Raw genomic sequence first — 23628 nt, forward strand, 5'->3', positions numbered from 1 at the left:
CATTTTTAAACAAGTTTTAATGAATATATTACTTATATACACTGCATTTTATCACTAAACAAAATTTTTTCCCCACTGTGTTTCATAAAACAATCGAAATCCAGATGCAACATAACCAAGCGATCGGTAAACTACCGTAAATCCGATATTATTCATTTGATGGAGAGAAAAAAATGAATCGAGAGCATCGTATGTATCGCGATATTATAATTAATGTAGAGGTGTTTTAGCGCTTGTATATGACTGAAGCTTAATTAATCCTCTCATTAATCTTATCCGACTAACGAATTTCAATAGTGATTATGAAGTCAAATAACGGCTCTTTAAAGTCACTTCGAGAACTCGTAATTGTTTAATATGTTGTGAACTTTAACGTTAAAACCGTTTTTATTGTCTGTTTTAACAAATATTTTCGAAGTATTAATTTAAACGCGCAGACACATTTATCATAGATATGTATATAATGTATATTGATTTTCTTGTTTCTACTGTGTGTGTGTAGTGGAGACGATATTGGTTCACGATGCTATTTGTACACGTGTCATTTATTGTAGTTTTCAGTGTATTTTGGCTGAGATGCCATTTTCTTATTTAATCAAGCTATCTATTCACTCTCGTACATACATTTTTATGAAATCAGTTTCGTGATACTGTGTTTATTCAAGTACAGTTTTTATTTATTTTTTGATTTGTAGCATTAAGTTCTGGAAAAGGCCAAATACAGGGTGATTATAATTAAAATTCCCGTACTCTGAGTAGTTTTTCCCTTAAAAACTGTTTATCAGAATACAGCCAAATTTTTAGGGTATCTTGATGAGACCATGGGAAGAGAGATTTATGAAATATTAGATATAAAAAGAAATTAAATTTTCGACCACCAGGTGAAAAGGTGGTTCTTCTTAATTAAATTTCCCTTTCTCCCATGGACCATATAGCGTATATCTCAGGGGGTTCTCAAACTTTTTTCCACCCGCGGCGCCCCTTTTTCCTATTCAATGCTTATTCGCGAGCTCCGCTGGCTCCCCAGAGCTGTTTGACAATGCATATTTTCGAAAAACCTTTGTGATAGTCATCGTTCCACCGCGCCTCTGACAAAGGTTGGAAGCGCACCAGGCTGCCGCGGTGCACAGTTTGGGAACGCCTGGCATATACAGTATACCAAGTTTCAATAGAATGCGTCAACCAGAACAGGAGCTACGTAAATTTGAATAGTTTCAGTACACTGTTCCGACCAATGTAGCACCCGTCAGTATACTGACGCTACTCCGACCTGTAGCGCTCGTTCTGGAGGACGAATTCCATTAAAACTTAGTACTTATGTTATATGGTCTATGGGAAAAGGGAAAATGTAATAAAAAGCGCAACTTTTTCACTTGGTGGTCGGAAATTGAACTTTTTTTTTTTAATTTCATAAATCTCTCTCGCATGGTTTTATTAAGATATCCTAAAAAAATGGCTGCATTCAGATAAGCAGTTTTTGGGAGAAACTACTCAGCGTACGAGAGCTTTAGTTATAATCACCCTGGATGTCTAGTTTGCGATTTTAATAAATTCAGATGAGACTTCGACAGCTCATACCCACTTCATTATCGCTCTGCCAATTAAATGCAGTAGTGCGTTGGAGGGATGGTTGGCTGTATAAGAGAATAGGGATGATGACAATTTAAGAGAGTCACCTCACACCATCTTTAAGACGGCGAAAAATTTAGGAATGTGGCTGGAAGTACATCTTTTTACCCCGGGAATTCATAGCCACTTCCACAGGAACTAATGTATATCATATATTGATGATGATTGATGCTAACTAATTGTATGGGGTAATAATGATGGTAATAAATGATGATCAAGTCACCATACGATGAGTAAGATGCTGAAGATGCAACATGTTAATAATGAGGTAATTAATGCGGTATGAATATGATAATATAGATAAAAATAATAATTATGAATAATATTTGACTTGGAATATAATATGCGTAGGTCATGAAGTATTCACAATGACATATGCAGTGCATCAATCAATTCTGGCACTACCAGAATGGAGAGAATTAGACAAATAATACAAGTGTATATACCAAAGACCCCGAGCATTGGGTCTGGATATCTCGAGAAAATTTTTAGGCTTTTTGAGTCTAAAAGTATGTGATAATTGATTATAATTTGAAGATTTCACGAAGATGTTCATAGTCCCGAGTTGTGTAGAGATTCGTAGCGATTTCTTGAGATCTGTTGACGTAATCCATGATTGTGTGAATCTTGGTATATCTGCGTGTATGGTTATTTCTGATGGCCCGGGGGATGGGGGAAGCGATAAAACTTCGGAGTGCTACGTTTTGGAAATTTTCAAGAGCAATATTAGAATTTCTAGCATACATCCAAGCAGGACCCGCGTAAAGTAATATAGGACGTATGATCAACTATATGCATAATGAATAATGAGTTTGCTGTTGATAGAAAGGACCGAATTAAGCCTGCAAATTTTGGGCCCCTCTGGCCTGTTTGGCTTTTTTAATAACTTCAGAACAGTGATGGGCGAACGAAAGACATTTATCGAAAATTACACCAAGGTATTTATGTGTATCAGATGGATGTGTGTGTGTGTTAATAATATTTCCTTGCACGTTTATAAATGCATATAGGGGAAAGCTGAATTTTTCCACCTCCCACTTGATAATTTGGTCATTTTTGTCGCACCCTGGCAATTTTCTGCTCACGAAGACTATTTAGACCGACCTACAATTATTGCCATATAATCCCTATTATCCATTTATAAAATCCTACTATCTCTATTTGGACCTACAATTTATTACCGATTCCGAAAGGCAGCCATTTTTTATACTCACCGAGGGGTTGGTGCGCTAACCCCTCGAAGTAGGACTCCCTGCTGTAGCAGTGTTCTTTTTTGTGGTCATGTCGGCGTTCTCTTGTACTCGTGTGTGCCAGGATCCAGTCGCCCAAATGAAAACAGCTTTTTTTTTATCTTTAGATTTTTCTAGCATTCAATTGGGCCCGACTTCAAACACACCACTCTTCAACTTTATGGACCTTGAAGATCCTTTTGGTGCCACTGAGAAATCATGCATGTAGAAATTATGACGTTGAGGGTCTCCTTGGCACTCATGAAATCCCTGATAGATCTATAATTCGAAGTGGCATCGTTTACCTAGACTCGAAAAATACGCGAGTCAAGATATTCTTTGACAGAACCGCTGTGAGATCTGGTAATTGTAAAATAGTAAATAATATACATTTCATACTTCAAAATCCCGACTCCCAACAACATATGTAAGGGGTATTACGGGGGGTTAAAAGTCATTGGTGCTTTAAAGTACCGTCAGAACTGAAAGTGTTGAAAGATTCATAGGTATATTAATGAACCCCATTCAAAGAGAAAATGGGAATTTAATAACTTTTTATTCATAAATGTCAAGCTAAATCAAATAATTGAAATCAAAAAATTTAGTTATATGTATATTATTTTCCAAAAATAAGTTAATCAATTATTAAATTATATGGTATAATATTACAAGGTGTATTTCTTTGAGTTGTTAACATGATCTGTTAACAACTTAAAGAAATACACCTTGTAAGCACTCAGAGAAGCAGCTCAGAGAACTTCAAAACCTGGGATTTACGGGGAAAAGCCGATAAAAGCTCGAAAAATGCTTGCAACCATTTTCATTTCTGACTGGTACTAAGCGACAACTTCAGCGGTTACAATTACCAACTTTTATTGTTGGAAATAAAATTTAAAGAATTCCGAAGATTTTTTCCGTTTGTTTCGGAATAAACTGTAGAACCTGGTTTTCCACCCCTATTACAAAAATGGTCAAATAATTATCCACGACACACAAGAAACAAACCAATTCAATGAAAAATTTGCATTTATTGTTTTTTTTCCATACTAAAAAATAATGTGATAAAATCTTTTTTTTTTGTTGAAATTTTCTTGACTTTACCGACTTCGATCTCCGGCCAATATTTTTTGTTCCTTCATCAACGGTTCCATCGTGGATACAAAATCACGGTAATAAATACTCTCGAGATAAAAATCTTATTTACAAGTGTATAATTTATATAATTGGTGCGCTACATATTCATATTTCTTTTCACGCAATCGAACATAAACAATGACGTGTATATAATGGTATTGTTTGCGCGTGTGTGTGTGTATGTGAGCGACAGGTGCGATATATTGGAGGAGACGTAGAATTTGAGAATGTCGTTGCTATCGTAGAGACTAGTTGATCCTTCTTTTTACATCCAATCTCGCGTTTAATACCTCTTTCCCATGCACCTGGAAAAATAAATTGATATGATTACGATTTAGAAAAGAAAATATATTACTCGAAATACAAAGGAATGAGAAGAAATTACATTTGAAAAATTTAATAAGCGGAAGATTCAGGTATTTATAGTATTTTAACGTCAGTACATTCAAATAATTTTGTTTTCATAGACGTTTCAATACTTCTATTGCATCTTTATAATTATTTATTAATTTATAAACGCATTTCTATGATATAGGCTCTGAACATATCAATTTTGCGTTACGAATACAGGGTTTTTGCATTTTTTTTATTTTGTTTTAAGCATTAAACTCAGTAGGGAACATTCGTAAGATACAATTAGAAAGTAGCAAGTTAAACAAAAAAAACACAATTTGATACTTTTTTTCTAAAAATTAATTAATCAAATAAATGCTGTATGTAATGCGATTTTTTGAGCTTTAAACAGCTTATAGTTTTCTATGTATAAAAATTGATTTTCTGTCTGTATGTTCTCTATACAAATCGGCAATTTTAGACTGATCGTCGCCAAAATTTGCATATATACTAAACGGGACCTGACTCGAACACGATAGGCTACTTTAAAATATCCTCAGGTTTCAGCATACCCAGTAATTCAAGAAAACCTGGACAAGCGCCGGGTATTATAGCTAGTTTCTAATATAATTAGTGTGTTATGGTAAAACGGGATGAACCGGTAGTGAATTCATAACAGCAGATCTTTCTGCGTAATTACCAATCGTTTCATAAATTTCACTATATTCCTCACTTTTGCTTTCCTCTCTACAATTATAATGTAGAATATAATTATGTATTTCATCTATACAAATACGTTCCTACCTCCATTATTGTTACATTTTTTTTGTGTGTGCATATATATATATATAATCTCATAATTGTGTCATTATTTTTATATATTTTTTTTATATAAGATTTACAGGGTCTTTATAATTAGGATTCCATATTGAAGTGACCATAAAATGAAAACTACTGGACAAAATGTCATCAAACTTGGTAATAGTTTACAGGAGGTCATGGGATTCAATTTTCCTCAAAAAAAGTTAAAAACTCACCACAGGTGGGGAATAATGGCACTGCATGCAATATTGTTAATTTCTGTGACCGTCTTCTTAAACCCTGTGACTTCTGGCTATGAGGTTACCTCAAAGCCACTGTTTATGGTGATAACATAAACAATTTGGTGAAATTGAAAAATGCGATACGCCGAAATGTCCGTAACGTTCCTCCTGATATGCTAAGCAGTAAAGAATCTCATAGCAATAGCTGCTATGAGAAAGCAGTAACGAGATTTAACTCGCTTTCAGAAAATGGTGGACACCACAGTGAACATGCTTTGTAAAACGTTTTAGAAGCGATTAAAAACATTTTAAACCGATGTCTTCATGCCTTATTTTGTTTAACAATATTGCATACAGCGCCATTCCCAGCTGGTGGTTAGTTTTTGAATTTTTTTTTCGCCAGAAAATTGAATCCCATGACCTCCTGTAAACTATTACCAAGTTTGATAACATTTTTTCCAGTAGTTTTTCTGTTATGGCTATATCAAAGTGAAACTTCAATTATAAAGACCCCCATATATATTAAAAAAAATTACTCATTGTATTATTTTTTCATTAATATTTATATTTGTTTTCTTTGTGATTTTACCCCGTTTCAAGATACATCAGTGCATGCTTAAAATTACAGGACCACCCTTGTGATGAGATTTAACTTGCTTTCATCTTGGAACATTTTTGAATTTTCAAAAATCCATATTCCATGATTACAGTAAGAAAGAAAAACAGTTTAAAAATTGTATATGATGTTTCATTCAGTATAAAGATACTAAAAATGAATTTAATGAAATTGTTTGATAAAATTTGACTGATAAGGAAAAGTTTGCAAAATAGCGTGTACCCAGGTATCTCCTACATAAGACTTTTACTAATGTAATTAAACTATCACAGACACCTTAACAAAAAAAAATGCTCAGGCAACAGGATTCCTGACTGGTTAAAACCGCCATGCTTCTGAGAAAGGTTAAGCGCGATTCTATAGCAATACTGCGTACATTATGAAATATACTCACATTTAACTTTTCTTCGGACACTTCCATGGTAAGTATGAAAGTGTGTGATATGCTCAACTCAAGTAGGACCTGAAGTTTTAATGACAAGCTTCAAACAACCAAAGTTCCAGAGAATATCCTCGGAATAAACATCTTTCATAATACTTCGTCGTAAGAAGAATGTCCGTGCCTCGATACAAGGAGAAGTTTGTCCAGTCGGCTGACTGACAACTTATGAATAGAACTCTTGAAAGTCTCATTCGGATGAAGAAAAAACAACAAGGTACACAAAGGATGATTCTCAGTACGGCCTCCACAGGTTCAAGTCCGGTTGTGCGTGACCATTCTGCTGTTCGGTGCCGAACGTTTGAGCCGTGCTCGCCACTGGATGCAGCATCGGAGATATATTGTTCACACCGCCTTGACCGTTTTCGATACCGACGCTGCTTCTGTTACTATGAGTGCTGCTGCATTCGGAATGATGAACAGAATCCGCAGTATTCGAATCTCTGGACGTCGATGGGCACGAAGTATTATTTGTGCTGTACCCTTGCTCACCGGTAGTCCTGGAATCAGTAGACGACGCTCTCAGGTCATTACCTAAGAAATGCACGGAGGGCTGAACTTGATTCTGCGCCATGCTTGTGTACAGCTGCGGATAGAGTAACGATGGCGGAACCATCGGTGGTCCCAGATACATGCCCGCAGCCGCTGCCACCAGCGGGTTCGTCGAACTGTTACCGGTGCCGTAATATCCTGATCTCGTTGGTAGCAGTCCGTAGCTGTTATGCCCGACAGTCAAGTACGGTACGCTATTCGCGTTAGTTTGAGCAGCGTTGTTACCGGTGAGGAAGGCCAAGGAGGAATTGGATATGTGCGTGCCGTAGCTGTTGCAATTCGTTGTACCTGTACCAGAGAGTCCGTGCCGGAGTTCAGTTAATCTATCGGTCAAGCATAACTCTGAAACGCTGTTGTTGTAGCGCGCGACGAGTAACGAATCCTTGACTGTAGTCGATGATGTCACGCCTCTTTGCTTATTGGATACTTGAAAACTTGTGGTGTTGTTCGGAGGACATTCGGGAATGGCACCTGAAACGAATAAAACAGAGAATGATTAAATATTATTACCTTCTCTAACGATATACTGGGTGTTCAAAGTTGTTTACGGAAAATCTCCAAAATAATTTACATGCCAGTTTGGGCATGCAGATGTACGAATCGATATTTTACGCGCAAGAAAAATATTAACACTGCGGATTTACTTAATTGAATTTTTTTTTTTTTTTTTGTAAAAAATGGATCTGTTCGCATAAAAATATCGAAAGTGATATAATATTTTAAATCAAAATTTTGAAAGAAATGCAAAAATTCAAAAGGGCGTGTGGTTAAAAATATCTAAAATTGGTCAAATCGCTAATTTTTTGCGCGTTGGAAAAGTATATATAAAATTCCCCTCGCGTGTAGAATCATAGCCAATTTACGTCACGGGATCGAAGCAAACCTAGGATAAGGTGCCAGATCAGGCGACTCGTGAACCAGGACTAATCCCTATATAAGCCGGAACATAACGGAGGTACAAATTTTGAAAAAAAATTCCAAAGATATTATAGAGTGTCGAATTGTAGGGCTGCGCTGCGGACAAAATTATCTACTGGCACTAAAAGCCTGAGCTTTGTATAGTTTAGTTCTTCAACTTTTTTCTCTAACGAGCACGGGAAGAACTTTCTCCTAACGTTTTGACTTATAATATTTCATATACTCATATATTTCTGTTATAAATATGAGAAACAGCTTTAAGCAAGGACTCCTGCTGTCACCCATTAAATAAAATCATAACTATGTTATTATTTTGAAAAAAAAAAAATTCTGGTTTTAAACGGATACGTAGAATGAAAGTGTTTTTTTAAATTTTTGTTCTGCGTTGTATTTGTATTTGTAACTGTGCAAATTTTATGCACCAGGACACCGGTTACTATATTTTCTTGATTTTTACAGAAACAAATATAGCACTAAAAGAAAAACCTATTAACTGGTATTTTCAAGAATAAAATTCGTACCAATATGCAGCCTAAAAATAAATAATATATAGTAAACTTACACATTTTCTTCTTTTTCATACTGCATACCGCTTTGAAATCAACAACTAGCTTTCTTAAGAAAGTATAATATTAGATAGTTTAGTTAGTTTTTATTTGACGGGTGTCAACAGAAGCCCTGTATCTTTGTAATGTGTGAATATTCTTCCCGATATTTTTGTGTAGAGAAATGCGGCATAAATATTTTCTACAATTTTTTAGAAACACAATCGCAGAACTTCTATCCTTCTTTTGGACACGTCATATACTGCATAATATAACATATAACATTTAATTTTTTTTTGAAAAATATATTATTACGTTTTTATGCAAACTAAGATATATATATTTTTTCTCTTCTTCCGTGATTACAATTAGGATATACTATTTTGCTGGAAGTAAGGTTTACCGTTTTCCAAAACAGCCCAGATGAAGTATATGATTCTATTTCTAGCCCAGTTTCAGTACATGAGAGCCCATAATCGCACCGGGCTGCTAAATATTAGGAATGTGAAAATAGATCAAAATACGTTGAATACACATTTGCATCTTAGCTGCCAACGAAAGCATTTCTGTGAAATTCCATGCATGTGTGTGTAGGGACACTTGCATCATCGTCGATGAAAAAATTAAATTAAACAAAATTTTAATTAATATATAGCTTATATATGGCCCCGTCGAGCACGTAGACAAAAAAAATGTATGGGCAATAAAAAATTTTACATGGTCCGGGCATGTGGGGCAATATATTTTTCCAGCCCTGTATTGGTCAGGGAGTCATGAAAATTTGGAAATGCGTTAATAAAGAAATCAAAAATTGTCTATACAAATTTTAGTGCACAGCATGTGCACTACAATGGGACCAAACTACTCAAACTTCATGGCAGGGTATCAAAATTTTTCCAGCGGAACCACACTTTCATTCTTATTTTTTTCACGGAATAGTTAAATGTGCTGAGCTTACAGAGATTTTAGGTCTTAATAAGGGGTCCCATACGCACCATCGTTAAGAAAAAGGATTCTTAACCAGAGGCTCATAGACCTCCTTCTAGATGCTTGGAAAAAATTAAAGTGGTTCGTTAGTTTAGATGAGGAAACAACTCTTATTGTTTCTACATTACAATACGGTATAGCTACTGATTATTAACTACGATAATTTTTTTCTCCGTACGGAGACAAAAAGAGGTCGTTGCCTCTGTTTAAATCCCTATACCAAGTAGATCTCGGTATTTTTATTTCTCGTATATTATATACCCATACTGAGGTGGCTTCTGACCTTGACGCACGAAGGGAGGGCTCATTTTCCAAGGAGGGGAAACGGGGGAAAAGAACTCGCTATAGTAGCGCAAAAGACGCCAACGGAAAATTTCAACCTGCTTCTTTTCCCAGCGACCTTTTTACCGAAAGAAGATAAATGGAATCGTTCACCGTGACATTTCACGACGTAGTCAGAGGCCAACTCAGCGTGGGTGTACAATAAACGGGCTTATTACTCCTCTAAGCTCAGTGTTAATCATATAAACACTGCATATCTCCTTCACGTTTCAATGATGTATATACATCATATTGATTTAGTACAGTATTTTAACTTGTTCAACAAAAACTTCTTATGGTATTATGGATATTTTCAACTTTTTTCCAAATTTTAGTCTAAAATATTTTAGTCTAAGTCAGGGGAGCGTTTCTTATACACTAGGGTTCCTTATACAAGTTAGAATACGGTAATTATATTGAACATCAATGTAAATGACGGCAGATTCTAGGGCTGCTAGTGTCGACGAGATCGAGAGGCCGCACACCGTAATACGGTACACAACCCCCTAATTGCGGTTACGCAAAGGAAGGAAAAGCACTTAAATGCAAAAATCTCCTTGCGTCGGTACTGGAAAAATAAAACAAATAGATGAATACGAGGGAGTCAAAAGAATTCATGGTCTGAGAGTTCGGATGCCGCGTAATTACACTTCCCAGAAACTCCCGCAATCAATATACAACCAGAATTAGGCAACCGAGGCCAACCCTTAATGCGCATCGTCTAATTTGCCAGAGAGAGAGAGAAAGAGCGAAATTGCGTTGTTGTAGTGCATTTTTTTTTCTCCTAACCCTTCTCCTCAGTTTTAAAAACTAAATAAAAATTAGCGACCAGCCAGAAAACTGCTTAACGAGGTTTAGTTTTAAGGCATTCATCACGAACCGCCGTAGAAGTGAAGCGGAACTACTCATCACAACACCGTAAAATATTGAAAATAAGTAATTAAATGTTGCGTTAGGACCGTGCATCATTTAAAATGAGTTAATGTGCATCCGCGCCGACCCTAACGATATATCATGAGTAACCGCCCGGTCGAGACACATTGCCAACTCCGCCCCCGCAACTACTACGTACAAATGACCGAAAGACTAATTTGCACTTGATGCAGAATTTGGCTGCTTTTCGGCCTTTTTTGGAGAAAAGACCGATTCCTCCAACCCTTTTACAATTGAAGTTAGTTAGCGACTCTTCGACCGAGCTCGGCACCCTTCATTATCAATGCTTCTTTTTGTTTTACGATGTCGTTTTTGGACAAGCATTTCACATGAGGATTCCTCTGCCTTTCACATAGTCCCAAGGACTCAAGGACAGTCCACCACAAAGGAGGGTGTTGGATTTCAAATCTGATCCCTTTCAGTATCTAATTTTTTCTGAAAACATATATCCTGCGGGTGTTCCTTGGAAACGTTTTGCGGACAGACGGAGTCCACAGATCTCCTTTTGATTAACTGGGATAATACATATAGTAAAGATACTTCTTCGGTACATGTTTACAGATTGAAAAGGGGAACTCCAACTTTTGTTTTTTTACAAAAAACAGTATTTGAAAAATACTCATTCTTGAAAACTAGGGTAAGACACTGATAAAAATCTGTTGAATAAAAGACAGTTGAAAAACAGTTTAGAAAAGGCATTGTTGAAAACCAGTTTAGAAAAAGGCATTGTTGAAAACCAATTTAGAAAAAGGCATTGTTGAAAACCAGTTTAACGAAAGACATTGTTCAAAAATCCCATAATGAAGACCTTGATGAAAACCTGTTAAACGAAGAACATTATTGAAAACCTATCTAACGAAACACATTGTCAGAAACCCGTTTAACGGAAGACCTTATTGAAAACCCGTATAACGAAAGAAATTTTTGAAAGATTTAAATATAACTAATTGTTAAAAAAACGTACACAGTGAACAAACGTACACACAAAAACGTACAGTGAAAATAAACCCGCTTAAGGAAAGACATTGTTCAGAAAAACGGTATAGAGAAAGGCGTAGTTTTATAAATATTATTGTTAAAAAAATAAACCATTTTGGGTTGAAAATACGTGTCTTATAAAGGGTCGAACCTCTTTTAAAGGTACCACCATTTGAAGAATATTGATAGATTATACCTCGACCAGCGTATCCAACCTGTGGTACGCGTTTCCTCAGAAATACACAAGGTATTTGCCAGACCGTTCAAGAAGAGGCGAGTGAAAAATATTCAGTACCGTAAACCGGGGTGAATATAAGAATGAAACTTTGTAAAAACTCACTCTGTGCTTTCATATTTACACGAGTGTAAATAACGCCATTAAAAACGACGGATATTTGATCGAAAAAGCCAAAATTTCTCCTGAAGGTACCCATGTATTTTTCACGGAGAAAAACAATATTTTCTTGTAACAATACATATTTCTTTCATGATAACTGCGTGTTCTTATATACCCCCCTCACAGTTTATGCACGTTTCAATTGATCCTACACGTTAACGAATAGGACCAAGCAAAGGATTTATTTAATAGGTATTGCTATTCACCCCGTCTCTGTAGGGTGAATAGGAACACCATGTGTTTTTTTAATAAGTAGTTGACGTTACAACTTTCTGCTTTCTTGGTATCCATAACAGAAGGTAGAATACATGTAATTAGCTAGAATTCGCGTGCAGACACATACACACATATTTCTAAAAATATTCAATATTATTTTTTTTAACATTCAAAGTTTAAAACCGTTCCTATTCACCCCATTTTACGGTAACGGCAAGAAACAAGTAAATTAATACAAATTCAAAAGCGTAGTTCATGATACAATATGCAAGAGCAAAGGCGTAGCCAGAAATTTCGTTCGGGGGGGGGGACCAAAGTGATAGAACAATAGATTTCGCCATCTTTTTCCCTTTTTTCGGTCATTTTCTCACATTTCGGGGGGGGGGGCAGACCCCTAAGTCCCTCCCTCGCTACGCCCTTGTGCAAGAGGGTTCGTCAGTCACATAACATTTTCAGATGGATACTTGAAATTTGTATAAACCATAATTAAGACTAATCTGTAGGGCACATATTTCTATTATCAGTGGTCCAAATGTTAGTTTGCTCGGATAAGAAACAATTTAAACTTTTTAATGATTTCGAAACTATCCCACAAATGTGATATTCCGAAAACTAAAATTCGATAAAGTTTTCAAAAACTTCACTGCAGTTGGCGATAGAATATTGGCACGGAATTGGTTCCGTTGCGAAATCAAGCAAGCAAGGAAGCAACCCTTTCGCTGGAGGAATGTCAGGAAGTATTTATCAAAGTCAGGTTCCCAAATGTTAAAACCATTATGAGTTTGAACTCTCCGAAAAGAGAAAGGGGAGATGATGCTGCGCGAGAAATCTTTTCGCTTTCTTCTCCTTATTGTTGTTCTGCTGCTGTCTCTCATTCAAGGAGAGACTCTCTCTCTCCATGAGAAACTTGAAGGAGCTGCTCTCAATCAGGCACCAACTGGGAGGAGAAAGAGACACACTCGCACACAAAGTAACACTCACGCGGCGAGAAATCAATCAAACTTTTCGCCAATAAATGCCCAAAAGGCCCTTAATTAAGGCAAAACTCTAGCATATGTAAATGCGAGAGTGGAAGAGACAACCCAAGTACCTCTTCGTGAAAGGAATTCGCCGTGATGATCATGATGATGGTGATAATCGCTCTAATAAACTTCTCCAACTGAAAATAAATATCGCCTCCCACTTCGATCATATCCTTGTTGCCACTGAAAAATATTTATTTGATGAAGCTAGGACGAGAAAATCATCATCGCCAGCCATACAGATCCATAATTGAAGAATCCTCACTCTCTCTCACTCTCTGGCACTACGATACTCTTTGACTTGCCCCTGTGTGTGTGTATTTGCGTGCAGTTCATGATTATTAAACGATGATTGAGTATTCTTTGGTGCCTCGTCGATAGTCATTATTTCTCCGCCGAACATTATTATCATTGTCACCGCTCCGAAACGAATTTTTGGAAAAGGAGCCGATTCGTTTTAACGCGAATCAAACAAACAAATCGCATTAATTCACGATATTTATGCCGGTTTTCAAGAAGTTGTCCAAGAGCATGATACTCACTAGAGTCGTGAAGTTTGTTGTGTCCGTAGGTATTGATTACGTAAGTCCCAAGTGATTAATTATGTGGATGTTATATGCGTGTTTGTGCGAAGTTTTATAAGAAGGAACTCTTTTATACTCTTCAAAGATGCAACTCAAAAAGTTTCGACTGGGTGCTCACGGTAAAATCTCACTATTATCTGAAAATAATTGTGTTAATTCGAAGACGAACTGAATAAGATGAAACGTACGCATCCACAAGATTCTATTGAAGAATTTCTTTCTAATATCATGGTGTTCAGCAAAATCTTCTTGATGATTTTCCTGATCAAAACTCAAAAGTTTCCCTCATCAAAAGAGCATACGCGATATGAGCTTTTACCAAGGGCTGCTTGCCGTTGTTCGAAGCACCGAGCACAACGTGTCTTAATCTTATCCGTCATTAAGATTCTTATGGTGCAGTATTTCATGTCAAAAATGGATTAGCCATTTAAAAAACATTAACTTGACTGTAAATGTCAATATTTCGCAGCTTTTATTCTTAAACATTTGATTATTTGTGATCCAGCAATAAAACCTGAAGTTACCAAAGAAAACAGATAGAAAGCTCCAGACGTCCGAACAGGAAAAATTACAATATGCTCTTATAAGAGGGTCTTTCTCTTTCGTTCCTGTTAGTTATCTTTCTTTTCATTAAGAGCTGGTCCACGTATTGACACACACAATCACATGCTCTCTTAAGAAACAAATATAATTCCGAATCCCGACTTCCGGATATTTTACGTTTTTTATATGACTTTTAACCCTGACTTTTATCTAAAATTTGCGTATATCCCTAATTTTTGCCAAATATTGCACATTTTCTCTGACCAGTTTTCATCTTCCTGACTTTTCAAGTTGCTGGGAGTCTGCTGTATATGATGTGGTCATCACAGAAAAGTGAAGCATGTGAGCCCTGCCAAATATAAGGTGATTTCGAAACTCATGGGCTAAACTTTAAGGAGTGATGGAACACATCTAAACGAACAATTTACGTCGTACAATGCATGGCCGTAACGCAAGTGGTGAACCGCTAGACGGCGTTTTCATTTAACGCTTAAAGCGCTGGTTTTGTCACTTATCGCCATTTCTATCGTGGACTGGTGAAGGGATGGTTGGTTTTACGAATCAGGAAGGGGAGGACAAAGGTCATGTATGGCGGTGATGCAGCACGGGAAGCTCTGGAGGTCCAAAGACTGTACTGGAAGCGTTTTCCGACAAGACGCGTGCCAGATCGAAAAACCTTCGAGCGATCTCATCTGCGTATGTGAGAAACTGGCTTTTTACGTCGTCCTCACACCTCTGGCATGCCAGACTATTCCCCTTGCGCAGCACCATACATGAGACGTATGTCCGTCTTTTCCTGATTCATGAAACCATTTCATACCTTCTGCAATGCACGAAATACAATAGACTCTCGCTAATCTGGCATATATGAAAAATGTCCATTTAAATAACATAAATTTCAAAGGCATGTAGTAATACGTTTTCCCCTTCTGTGAGCTCGAAGAAAAACCGCCTTAAAAATGCCGGATTACTGAATGGGCCGGATTGTCGAGAGTCTACTGTAAAAAAAGGACGATAAGCGGCGGAAATAGGCTTTGTGCGTTTAGTGTCCGAGTCTCCCTCCTCGGACTCTCTATACGATACTCTCTTTACCCTACACCAACTCCGGTCATATATCGCCATACAGCAATTTCCAACCAGAGGAGTTGCGTGGGAAATGAAGGCTCCATCCATCGGTGGTCGCCCCGGGCTCGGAAGGTAAAGAACTTGCTTCTAACGTCCTATGCCCGGATTCGAACCCATGGACCTTGATGGTAACCTTCATAGTGAAACACGAGCATCTTACCACGGAGCCACGCGGGCGATTCTATACGACACTGTGATTGAAGCAACAAGAACGCAAAAAGCACTTGTGCGTTCTTGTTGCTTCTTGTTATGAAAAGAGCGAAGGGGGGAACTAATCAAATCAGGAAATTTCGCATCATGCATTAAATTGTACTCAGCAGTCTTTTCAGTGTGTATGTGAATTGCTTTTTTAAGTTTTTTACTTTCCTCCCCCCTTTATAATTTTTTTTGTGTTTCAAAAACACCGGAACAACCATCCTTCAGTCCGGCCTCTCCATGGCTTTCATACATTCGATCATTGACCACTTTCAAAAAATATTCGTGGAGGGGGGGGCATGTTCGGCCCTCCTACGCCGATGTGAACAATGCTTGCTTGCGTTGAGATGTGTATGTGTTACTACCAAAACCTGAAATCGACTAGGTCGTGAATTTGGTCTATGTCCGAATTTTGGCCTTAATTGCGAAGTGACTAGAGATTCCTGTTCAGAGTCTGACAAAAATAATGACTGGGGGGGGGGGGGGCATCGACAGTTGACTTTTTTTTTCGTGATTTTTATGTTTTTTATTTTAATTTTTCGTGATAATTATGTCCACGTTAGCTATGGCAACCCATGATATCGCCGTCACGATGCGGAAATCATTTTTTCTTCAAAATTTGACAGAAAAACTATATGTCCACCCCATTATTTTATATGAATAGTTTTTCTGTTAAATTTCTCCTTTTTTTCTCCTTTCACATTTGTTTTTCCCTCTCTGTGGCATTTCGTTTTCTCTCTCCAATTTTTCGTTTTTTTCGTTCGTCACGTGGGGCTAATCCAATACAGATACTATATATTATATAACTATGCATCACACGTTAGCGATGACAAAATTGGATTTGAGGCCTACCGGGCCGTCTTACATCAGCACATCGAGCATCGTCCAGAGAGCTCCAGTCATTTCACGAATTGGCCAGCCAAAGCCCGAATCATTTCTACAAATCGGACTTTGACCAAAACGCTCGGCCAATTTGTGAAATGGCCACCACTTCGCGAATTAGCAGTAACATATACTCATCTCAAGGAGCCCACCCCGCAACGAGTACGTTTCAGTTCGCGAAGCATTGCGGTGTCCAACTTCATACCTAAGGCTATTAATTTCAATTGATATTAGAATTTTATCTTCAAGAGCTCTCGTCACTTTTTCATTTGATCAGTAAAAATCACTGCTTTAAATGGAGTGGTATATGACCACCATCGCAAATTTTGTCAGATCTATTGCAAGATTTAAAAAAGAAAACGTTTCTATTAGAGATTATTCTATGTTGTAATATAAGATTTCCAGCTATTTCTGGCTATTGCTTATCTTGATGATACTTTTACAACAGTAACTTGTTTTCTCTAAAAGAACGGAAACCAGAAAAAAATATGTATGTAAGCAAATCTCTTATGTCACATACCCGGCGTCGCCATAGTGTTCACGGAACCCGCGGGGCAATGGTTTTCTTGTGGGACGTTGCTGCTCCCTATCGGTGAACAAGACCCGGATGAAAATCTCTGTAGACTCTGAGTCGGCGAAAAATAACCCTGATAATGGTGGCTGTAGGGATTCCATTGGGATTCCGGTCCGAAATGGAGTCCAGCTTGCGCAGTGTCTGGGAAGGTGGAGGAAAGAGAAACATACAAAGGTGAGAAAAATGCATTACCATACATTAAAGAAGTAGACGGGGAATTCTAGAACAAAAAGAAATATCACTGAAACGTCTGGAGAAAAGTTTCTTTCGACAGGGAAAAAAAATCCCAATAGAGTTTTTTAACGTATAATCAGTAGATTATACGCAGGACATTCCGGTATACATGGCGCATAGCTAACTCCCCTCGAACCGCAAATTACTGGCAAACCGTTGATCTTAAAAGCATACTTCCAATTCAAATAGCGTGTAGTACTCGTATATGTCATTCGTGTTATAAAGGGGTCGTATAGTTGGTAAAATCAAGAAATTAACTTTTTATACAGTCCTCGTGTACCCCAAAACCCAATTAGAAAGTGGTTGCCTTGTCTCTCCTGATGCCAACAAAAAAAATTCCATGTTTCTTAGTGCAATATTCACTGTGATATTCGAGTTCGAAAAACGGTTGGGAAAAAAACTGCTCTGAAAATGAGGAAACACCGTTTTACCCGAATTTACCGCTGTTTTTTTCCGAAATCTACTCCGTTTTCTGAATTCTAATATTCCTCTGTGTGAGTGGAGATAATTAGAAACTTGGAATTTTTTTTTTGTCATCAGAAGAGACAGGGCAACAACTTTCGGATTGGGTTTTGGGGCACGCAGGGACTGAATAAAAAGTTAATTTCTTTATTTTACGAACTATACGACCCCTTGCAACACAAGTGACATATCTGAGTAATACACGTTAGTTAAATACTTTTTTCTGATTGGAAGTATGTCTCCAAGATCAACGGTTCGCCAGTAAAATGACATACCATCTGTTTGCTATGCACCTTGTATATAAATTCCATTACGCGTGGTTAACATCTGTTTTTTTTTTAAATTTATATTCAAATTAAATGTCAATATTAACCAAATAACTGTAAATACTCAAAAGGGTGTTTTGGACGAGAAGTGAACGCCTCCAGAGTAAAGATTCATGAAACAATTGCTGCCCATCTCTAGATTCATGATATTGTAGAAACGTTTAGGTGTGTCACGACCCCTGAATTCCATTTTTTTATAAATACCTTCAAAAACTATTTAATTTAATTGCAAAACAAATGCTAAATTTTCGTGCCAATCGTGTTTAATTTGTGCTTTCAAAGTTGAAGAAAGAAGTAATGAATTATGTAGTGTAAAACGAGTATAAGCAGAAGCGTATTTACGGTTTTGCCGCCTGGGGGCAGCCCGAAGTTTGCCAGCCTCTCTTTTTTTCTCTCATTATTATAGTCTCTCATTTATAGTTTAATTTTCTTGGCCCACTCATTCCTCGAATAAGCTGCGCTGCGCTATAACCAGCATGTCCCCTCCCCCGCTGGTAAATATGCCTGTGTCTCTACAAAAGTCCTTCAAAGGTCACTCACATACTTGCGTACTCTATTAGTCACTCACGTGCTTGTCGATCCTATGTTCACACACTCCCTAGGTCACTCTTTTCACCATTCACACGCTTGCATTGTTTTACCCATTCACAAGCTTGCACACGGTTTCAGTGACCCACATGCCTGCATACTATTTCGGTCATTCACATACTTGCACACACTCCATGTCACCTTTTCAGCCATCCACATGCTTGGACACGCTTTGCGTCACTATTTTGCTCACTGCCGTTCTTGCACACTCTTTTGTTTACTCAAATACTCGCAAACTCTCTAGGTCACTAAACTAGCTTTCTGAGGAGATAGATAGAACCGCTCACAGCCCCGAACTGATGCAAAGCACCTTACTTCCGTTACCTCAAAAGAGGCAGAATTGTGTCGGAAAAATTAGCAAAGATTTATAGCAGTGGCATCCCTTGTCCCGTGCTCGCAAGTATCGAATCACTCGCGTCGTTGAGAGGATTCATGATTATAAAATTTTGCCGCCCTTCTGCCATTATGTACTAGTTTTCTTGACCATTCATTTCTAAAATTTGCCGCTCCTCCGCATCTCGCCATCCTAAGTTATAGCTCGCTAAGCCCTCCTCTCTCCCCTGTATATAAGGGAAACGAACACTGAACACGATTTTCTCAAATTGGAGTTTTTGAACTCATTCGCAAGGTCAAAAAAAAAACTACTTGTGTCAGACGTGTGTGAACCTCGAACTTCGATGTCTAACCATTCGGTGGAATTAAGTGAATTTTTAAAGCTCCAAAAAAATTTAAAAAAATATTTAAATTTCAAAATTTTGAATTCAGCATTTCCTTAAAAATACTTCCCATCAGTCAATTGCTAAATCGGAGGTTAATTTTACTAACACTTGTTGAGTGAACATTTATGATAAATTTCTCAGAATGTTTAGCGTTCTTTTATAATTTTACGCATGAACTCAAAAATTGAAATCTGAGAAAATCGTGTTCAGTGTTTGTTCTTGTATATGTTACTGCCAAATCCCAAAGTGCGATCAAATCGTGACTGAGAAGGTCAATTCGCGAAACGGCCAAGCGTTGTGGCCAAAGTACGAATTCCAGAAATGATTCAGATTTTTGGCCGGCCATTTCGTAAAGTGGCTGGAGATCCCTGATCAAGGCTCGATGCGTTGATGTAAGACGGCTACGCCAGGTAGGAGCCAAACTTTATTTTTTTTTTTTTAATCACCAGCGCGCGCCCGGTGCGCCCGCAGTTAAATCCGCCTCTGCCCTTACGGCAAGTTTAATATGCGAATACATGAAATGATGATTTCAATCTTTGAATGAAATTCCTCTAAGGTGTTTAATTGGAAAATTTTGACCAAGGGTTCGTGAGCACGAAATCGAACACGAGCATCGAGCACTCTGGGTACTTAAGAGAGCACCTTGGTGCTCGCGAGCAACGGGTTGAAGAAACCTGACCTAGATGATTCACGCATCAAAAATTCACTTTTACTCCTCCGAATTTTGTTGAGGAGTGAAATTACTCCTCGAAATTTTAGGTAATTTTTTTAATAGAGTTATTTCTTCGTCTTTCATAAAAAATAATACCTTTTTTTCCCTTAAAATTCAGGAGAAGAGCGAAAAATTACTCTTTAAAATTATTTTTTCCGGTAACACTGCTTGAAAGGTGAGGATACGTAAATATGTGAATCGTTGCATTGGAATGTAGACAGTTGCAAAATGTCCGGCCCTGCTATCATTAAACAAAATCGTTATGTTCCAGAAGAATTCAAAGGTTTCTCAAGTGGTTTAGCTTAGCTTTTAAAGAAAACAGGTTCAAAAAACTGTTCGGCACAGCAGCTCCGTTGAAAATCGTCCGCGATCCAGTTTGATTTGAGTACGATCCCCCGTTTTCACAATTCCCGAACCACTTTTCCAGTTTACTCCAATCTTTTCCTCAGTCTGAAAAGTCCCCAAGGGGAACACCACTCTCTCTCTCTCTCTCTCTCTCTCTTCACTTCACTTCACTTTCAAGCACTTCATCGCTGTGTGTGTCTCATTTGTAGCTGCGAAGTATTTTGTTTTGCGTGTAACCGCAGTCTCGAGGCATTAGACTAGTCGTATTAATAGAGAGAGGAAACGTTTTCCTTCCAAAACACTTTCCGTGACATCATTGCTCTCCTTCTCTCTCTCTCAGGCTCTCTCTTTTATCCACAAAACCAGATTGTGGCTTTTGCTCACTTAATTTGCCTGAAGCATCTTAAGGGACTCGAAACTTCGCAGTAATTCACGCGGACGAGGAGAGCCGGGGCCCCATTGCTGACAACGACAACCAACGCACAAAAGAACGGCGCCACTCAAACGACAAACCCGTGTTCATTTTACTCCTTGAGAAGAGAAAGAGAGTAGTTACAAGAATGTAATATAAAAGGAGAGAGAGAAGGGGGGAAAAAAGGAATATATGTATAAAATGTTCCTTGTGAAAATCTCAAAGAAGTGTTTTCCTTCCAGCTCATAAATCTTGAAAAAAAATTCCGAGGTCTTAATTCTGACATATTTTTCCTCTTAAAATCATGAAACCCCGAATTATTATTTTTGTGATATTCAAAGCTTGAAAATGTATAGCGCAGTGAAACCTCGCTACAACGATAAATCCCTCTACAATGATATTTGTTTAAAATACTGTTTTGATTTTTCTTGTTTGAATTGCTATACCAGCGTTTCTCAACTTTTTTGAACCTAATGACAAATAGGAAGTCTGAAACAATTTGACGGACTACTTGTGTCCCGTATTACGGGGCATTCATTTTATTTTGATTGTTCCGATTTTTTTTCTATACAGGAGATATTGAATTTGTAATATTTACCAAGGTCATGGATACACAATTGTTTTGATAATATAGAAATTATATCATAAGCATAACAGAAAAAAATATTCATCTCGCATTTTTGTCAGGTTCAACTCTTTTTATTAATTTTCAATTTCTCAGCAATTTTAATAACAATTGGTAATAGTTCCTACTTCTGGCAACGTTTTCGATGATGGCGACGTACCGTATTTTACCCTGTTTAAGATCCCCGTTCAACGTATTTTCCTCAATGAGAAATCGTCATCTGATCATTTGAATATTTTTTCCCAGTGAAATACATTTTTGTTTACTGCGACTTGTAGCAGTCCTTCATCCTCCCCTCCCCATTCTGCACTGATTAGAAAATAATAAGTTGCATTTTTTGAATAATTTAGTGATAGAGGCCTGCTCACCGATCATAGGATCACAATTCCCGACATTTTTCACGATGATATTTATGTTGGACCCAAGTATGAAGGTATAATTTTTATTTGAACCCCATATGTGTGTGTTAAAAAAAGCAAACTAACTAATATATCAATTATACAGAGGTTGAATCATTTTTCATTCCGTTATAATTAACTTTATCAAGTCTGCTTGCGGACCATCTATACCAGTGATTCCCAACGTGGGTGCTAACCCCCCTTGGGGAAGATGGAAAGTTCCAGGGGGTGGTAGAGGCTACGGGTATAACATAGGATCCTATGGGTTAGATTGCGTTGGGGGGCGATGGGACAAATAGGTTGGGAATATGGTATAGATATGGTTTCCCAACCCTTTTTTCTCCCATCGCCCCCAACGCAATCTAACCCATAGCATCCTATGTTATACCCGTAGCTTCTATACGCCTGGAACATTCCATAGCCCCCAGGTTTGGGAATCACTGATCTATACCATCGTTACGGACCGTAGGTTGAGAAACACTAGTCTATAATTTTGTCCTGAATTTTATACGAAAAGTCGCTTTATAACGATATTTTTTATAGATATAATTCTAACCACTCTCTCCTCTCTTCTCTCTCTCTCCTCTCTTCTCTCTCTCTCCTCTCTTCTCTCTCTCTCCTCTCTTCTCTCTCTCTCCTCTCTTCTCTCTCTCTCTCTCTCTCCCCCACTCTCTCTTCTCTTTTCTTCTCTTCTCTCTCTCTCTCTCCCTCTTCCTCCTCTCTGCTACGATATTTTTTTTATATTCCACTCAAAATCACCTTCAACATATTTTTAAATTCCTCAACAGTTTTTGTTCTTTCTAGGGTGTTCAATGAATAACATCGGTAGTTTTCACTATCCACCCTCCGAAAGTGATAATGAAGTTGCCACGAAGTTACTTTCTGTGTATTACACAAAATGATTGTACGGGAAGCTTGTAGACAGGGTTGAAAAACTAACTGAATTTTATTAATCCTTAACTGGCGTTATGAAAATTCTGTGCGTAACTCCCGTCGTGGGGTCATTTTGATCCCAGTAAGTATAAATGCATTTAAAAAATCAACAAGTCTTCATAAAGACAATGGGTTTTTTTTAACATGACTTCATTCATCTGTCAATTAATTCACTAAATAATATTTTTTTTCAAATTTCTTTAATTATTTTCTCAAAAATGGTCTTTTACCAAGACGCACATTAGAAAAAATGGAAGGATACATGAGTTTTGAAAAATTTGTTAAATTTTTTATTAAATATTTTGAATGCAATTTTCATGATTAAAAAATGAACAGGTATGATTGAAATGTAGTCAGAAAATAAAATTTACATATTAAAATAATATTTACCATATTTTAACAAGCACCAAAATTAGTCTTATTCCAAGTCGTTAACACAGTATTTGTAAACAACACTATGGCATGTTGATCACACAGATCTTGCGTACAATTTCACTAACAACACTATCCTCATGCTCACCTAGGATATCAGATGTTTCACGACTAATTTGAGACTAATATCGAAAAAACTGGCGCTCTTCTGAAACGCCCCATCTCAATCTGAATACTCCTGCCGTCAGACAAAAAAAACCACTTACGCAAGTGGTGAGGTGGAGTCATTTTGGCCCCACGGAAACTT

The 23628-nt window shown here is 37.5% G+C and overlaps 1 protein-coding gene across 2 annotated transcripts in view; it reads right to left on the reverse strand.

Annotated features, from left to right (window-relative positions):
• Positions 1–3868: 3868 nt before the first annotated feature.
• Positions 3869–23628, reverse strand: part of LOC149076415 (uncharacterized) — a 106438-nt gene continuing 86678 nt past the window's right edge. Inside the window, exons 4-6 of one of the 2 annotated variants that reach the window (XM_089243970.1) lie at positions 17142–17336; positions 6379–7446; positions 3869–4297 (exon numbers count right to left, since the gene is read on the reverse strand). In XM_089243970.1, coding sequence (XP_089100096.1) covers positions 6659–7446; positions 17142–17336 — 983 coding nt within the window. In that variant the 3' untranslated portion in view covers positions 3869–4297; positions 6379–6658. The remainder of the gene's footprint in view (positions 4298–6378; positions 7447–17141; positions 17337–23628) is intronic. The other variant, XM_089243971.1, reaches the window with a different exon arrangement.

The sequence above is a fragment of the Pholcus phalangioides genome, unplaced genomic scaffold (assembly GCF_987345545.1).
Source record: "Pholcus phalangioides strain wild (caught in Gottingen) unplaced genomic scaffold, Ppha-v1.0 ptg000015l_1, whole genome shotgun sequence".
NCBI classification, from domain to species: Eukaryota; Metazoa; Arthropoda; class Arachnida; order Araneae; family Pholcidae; genus Pholcus; species Pholcus phalangioides.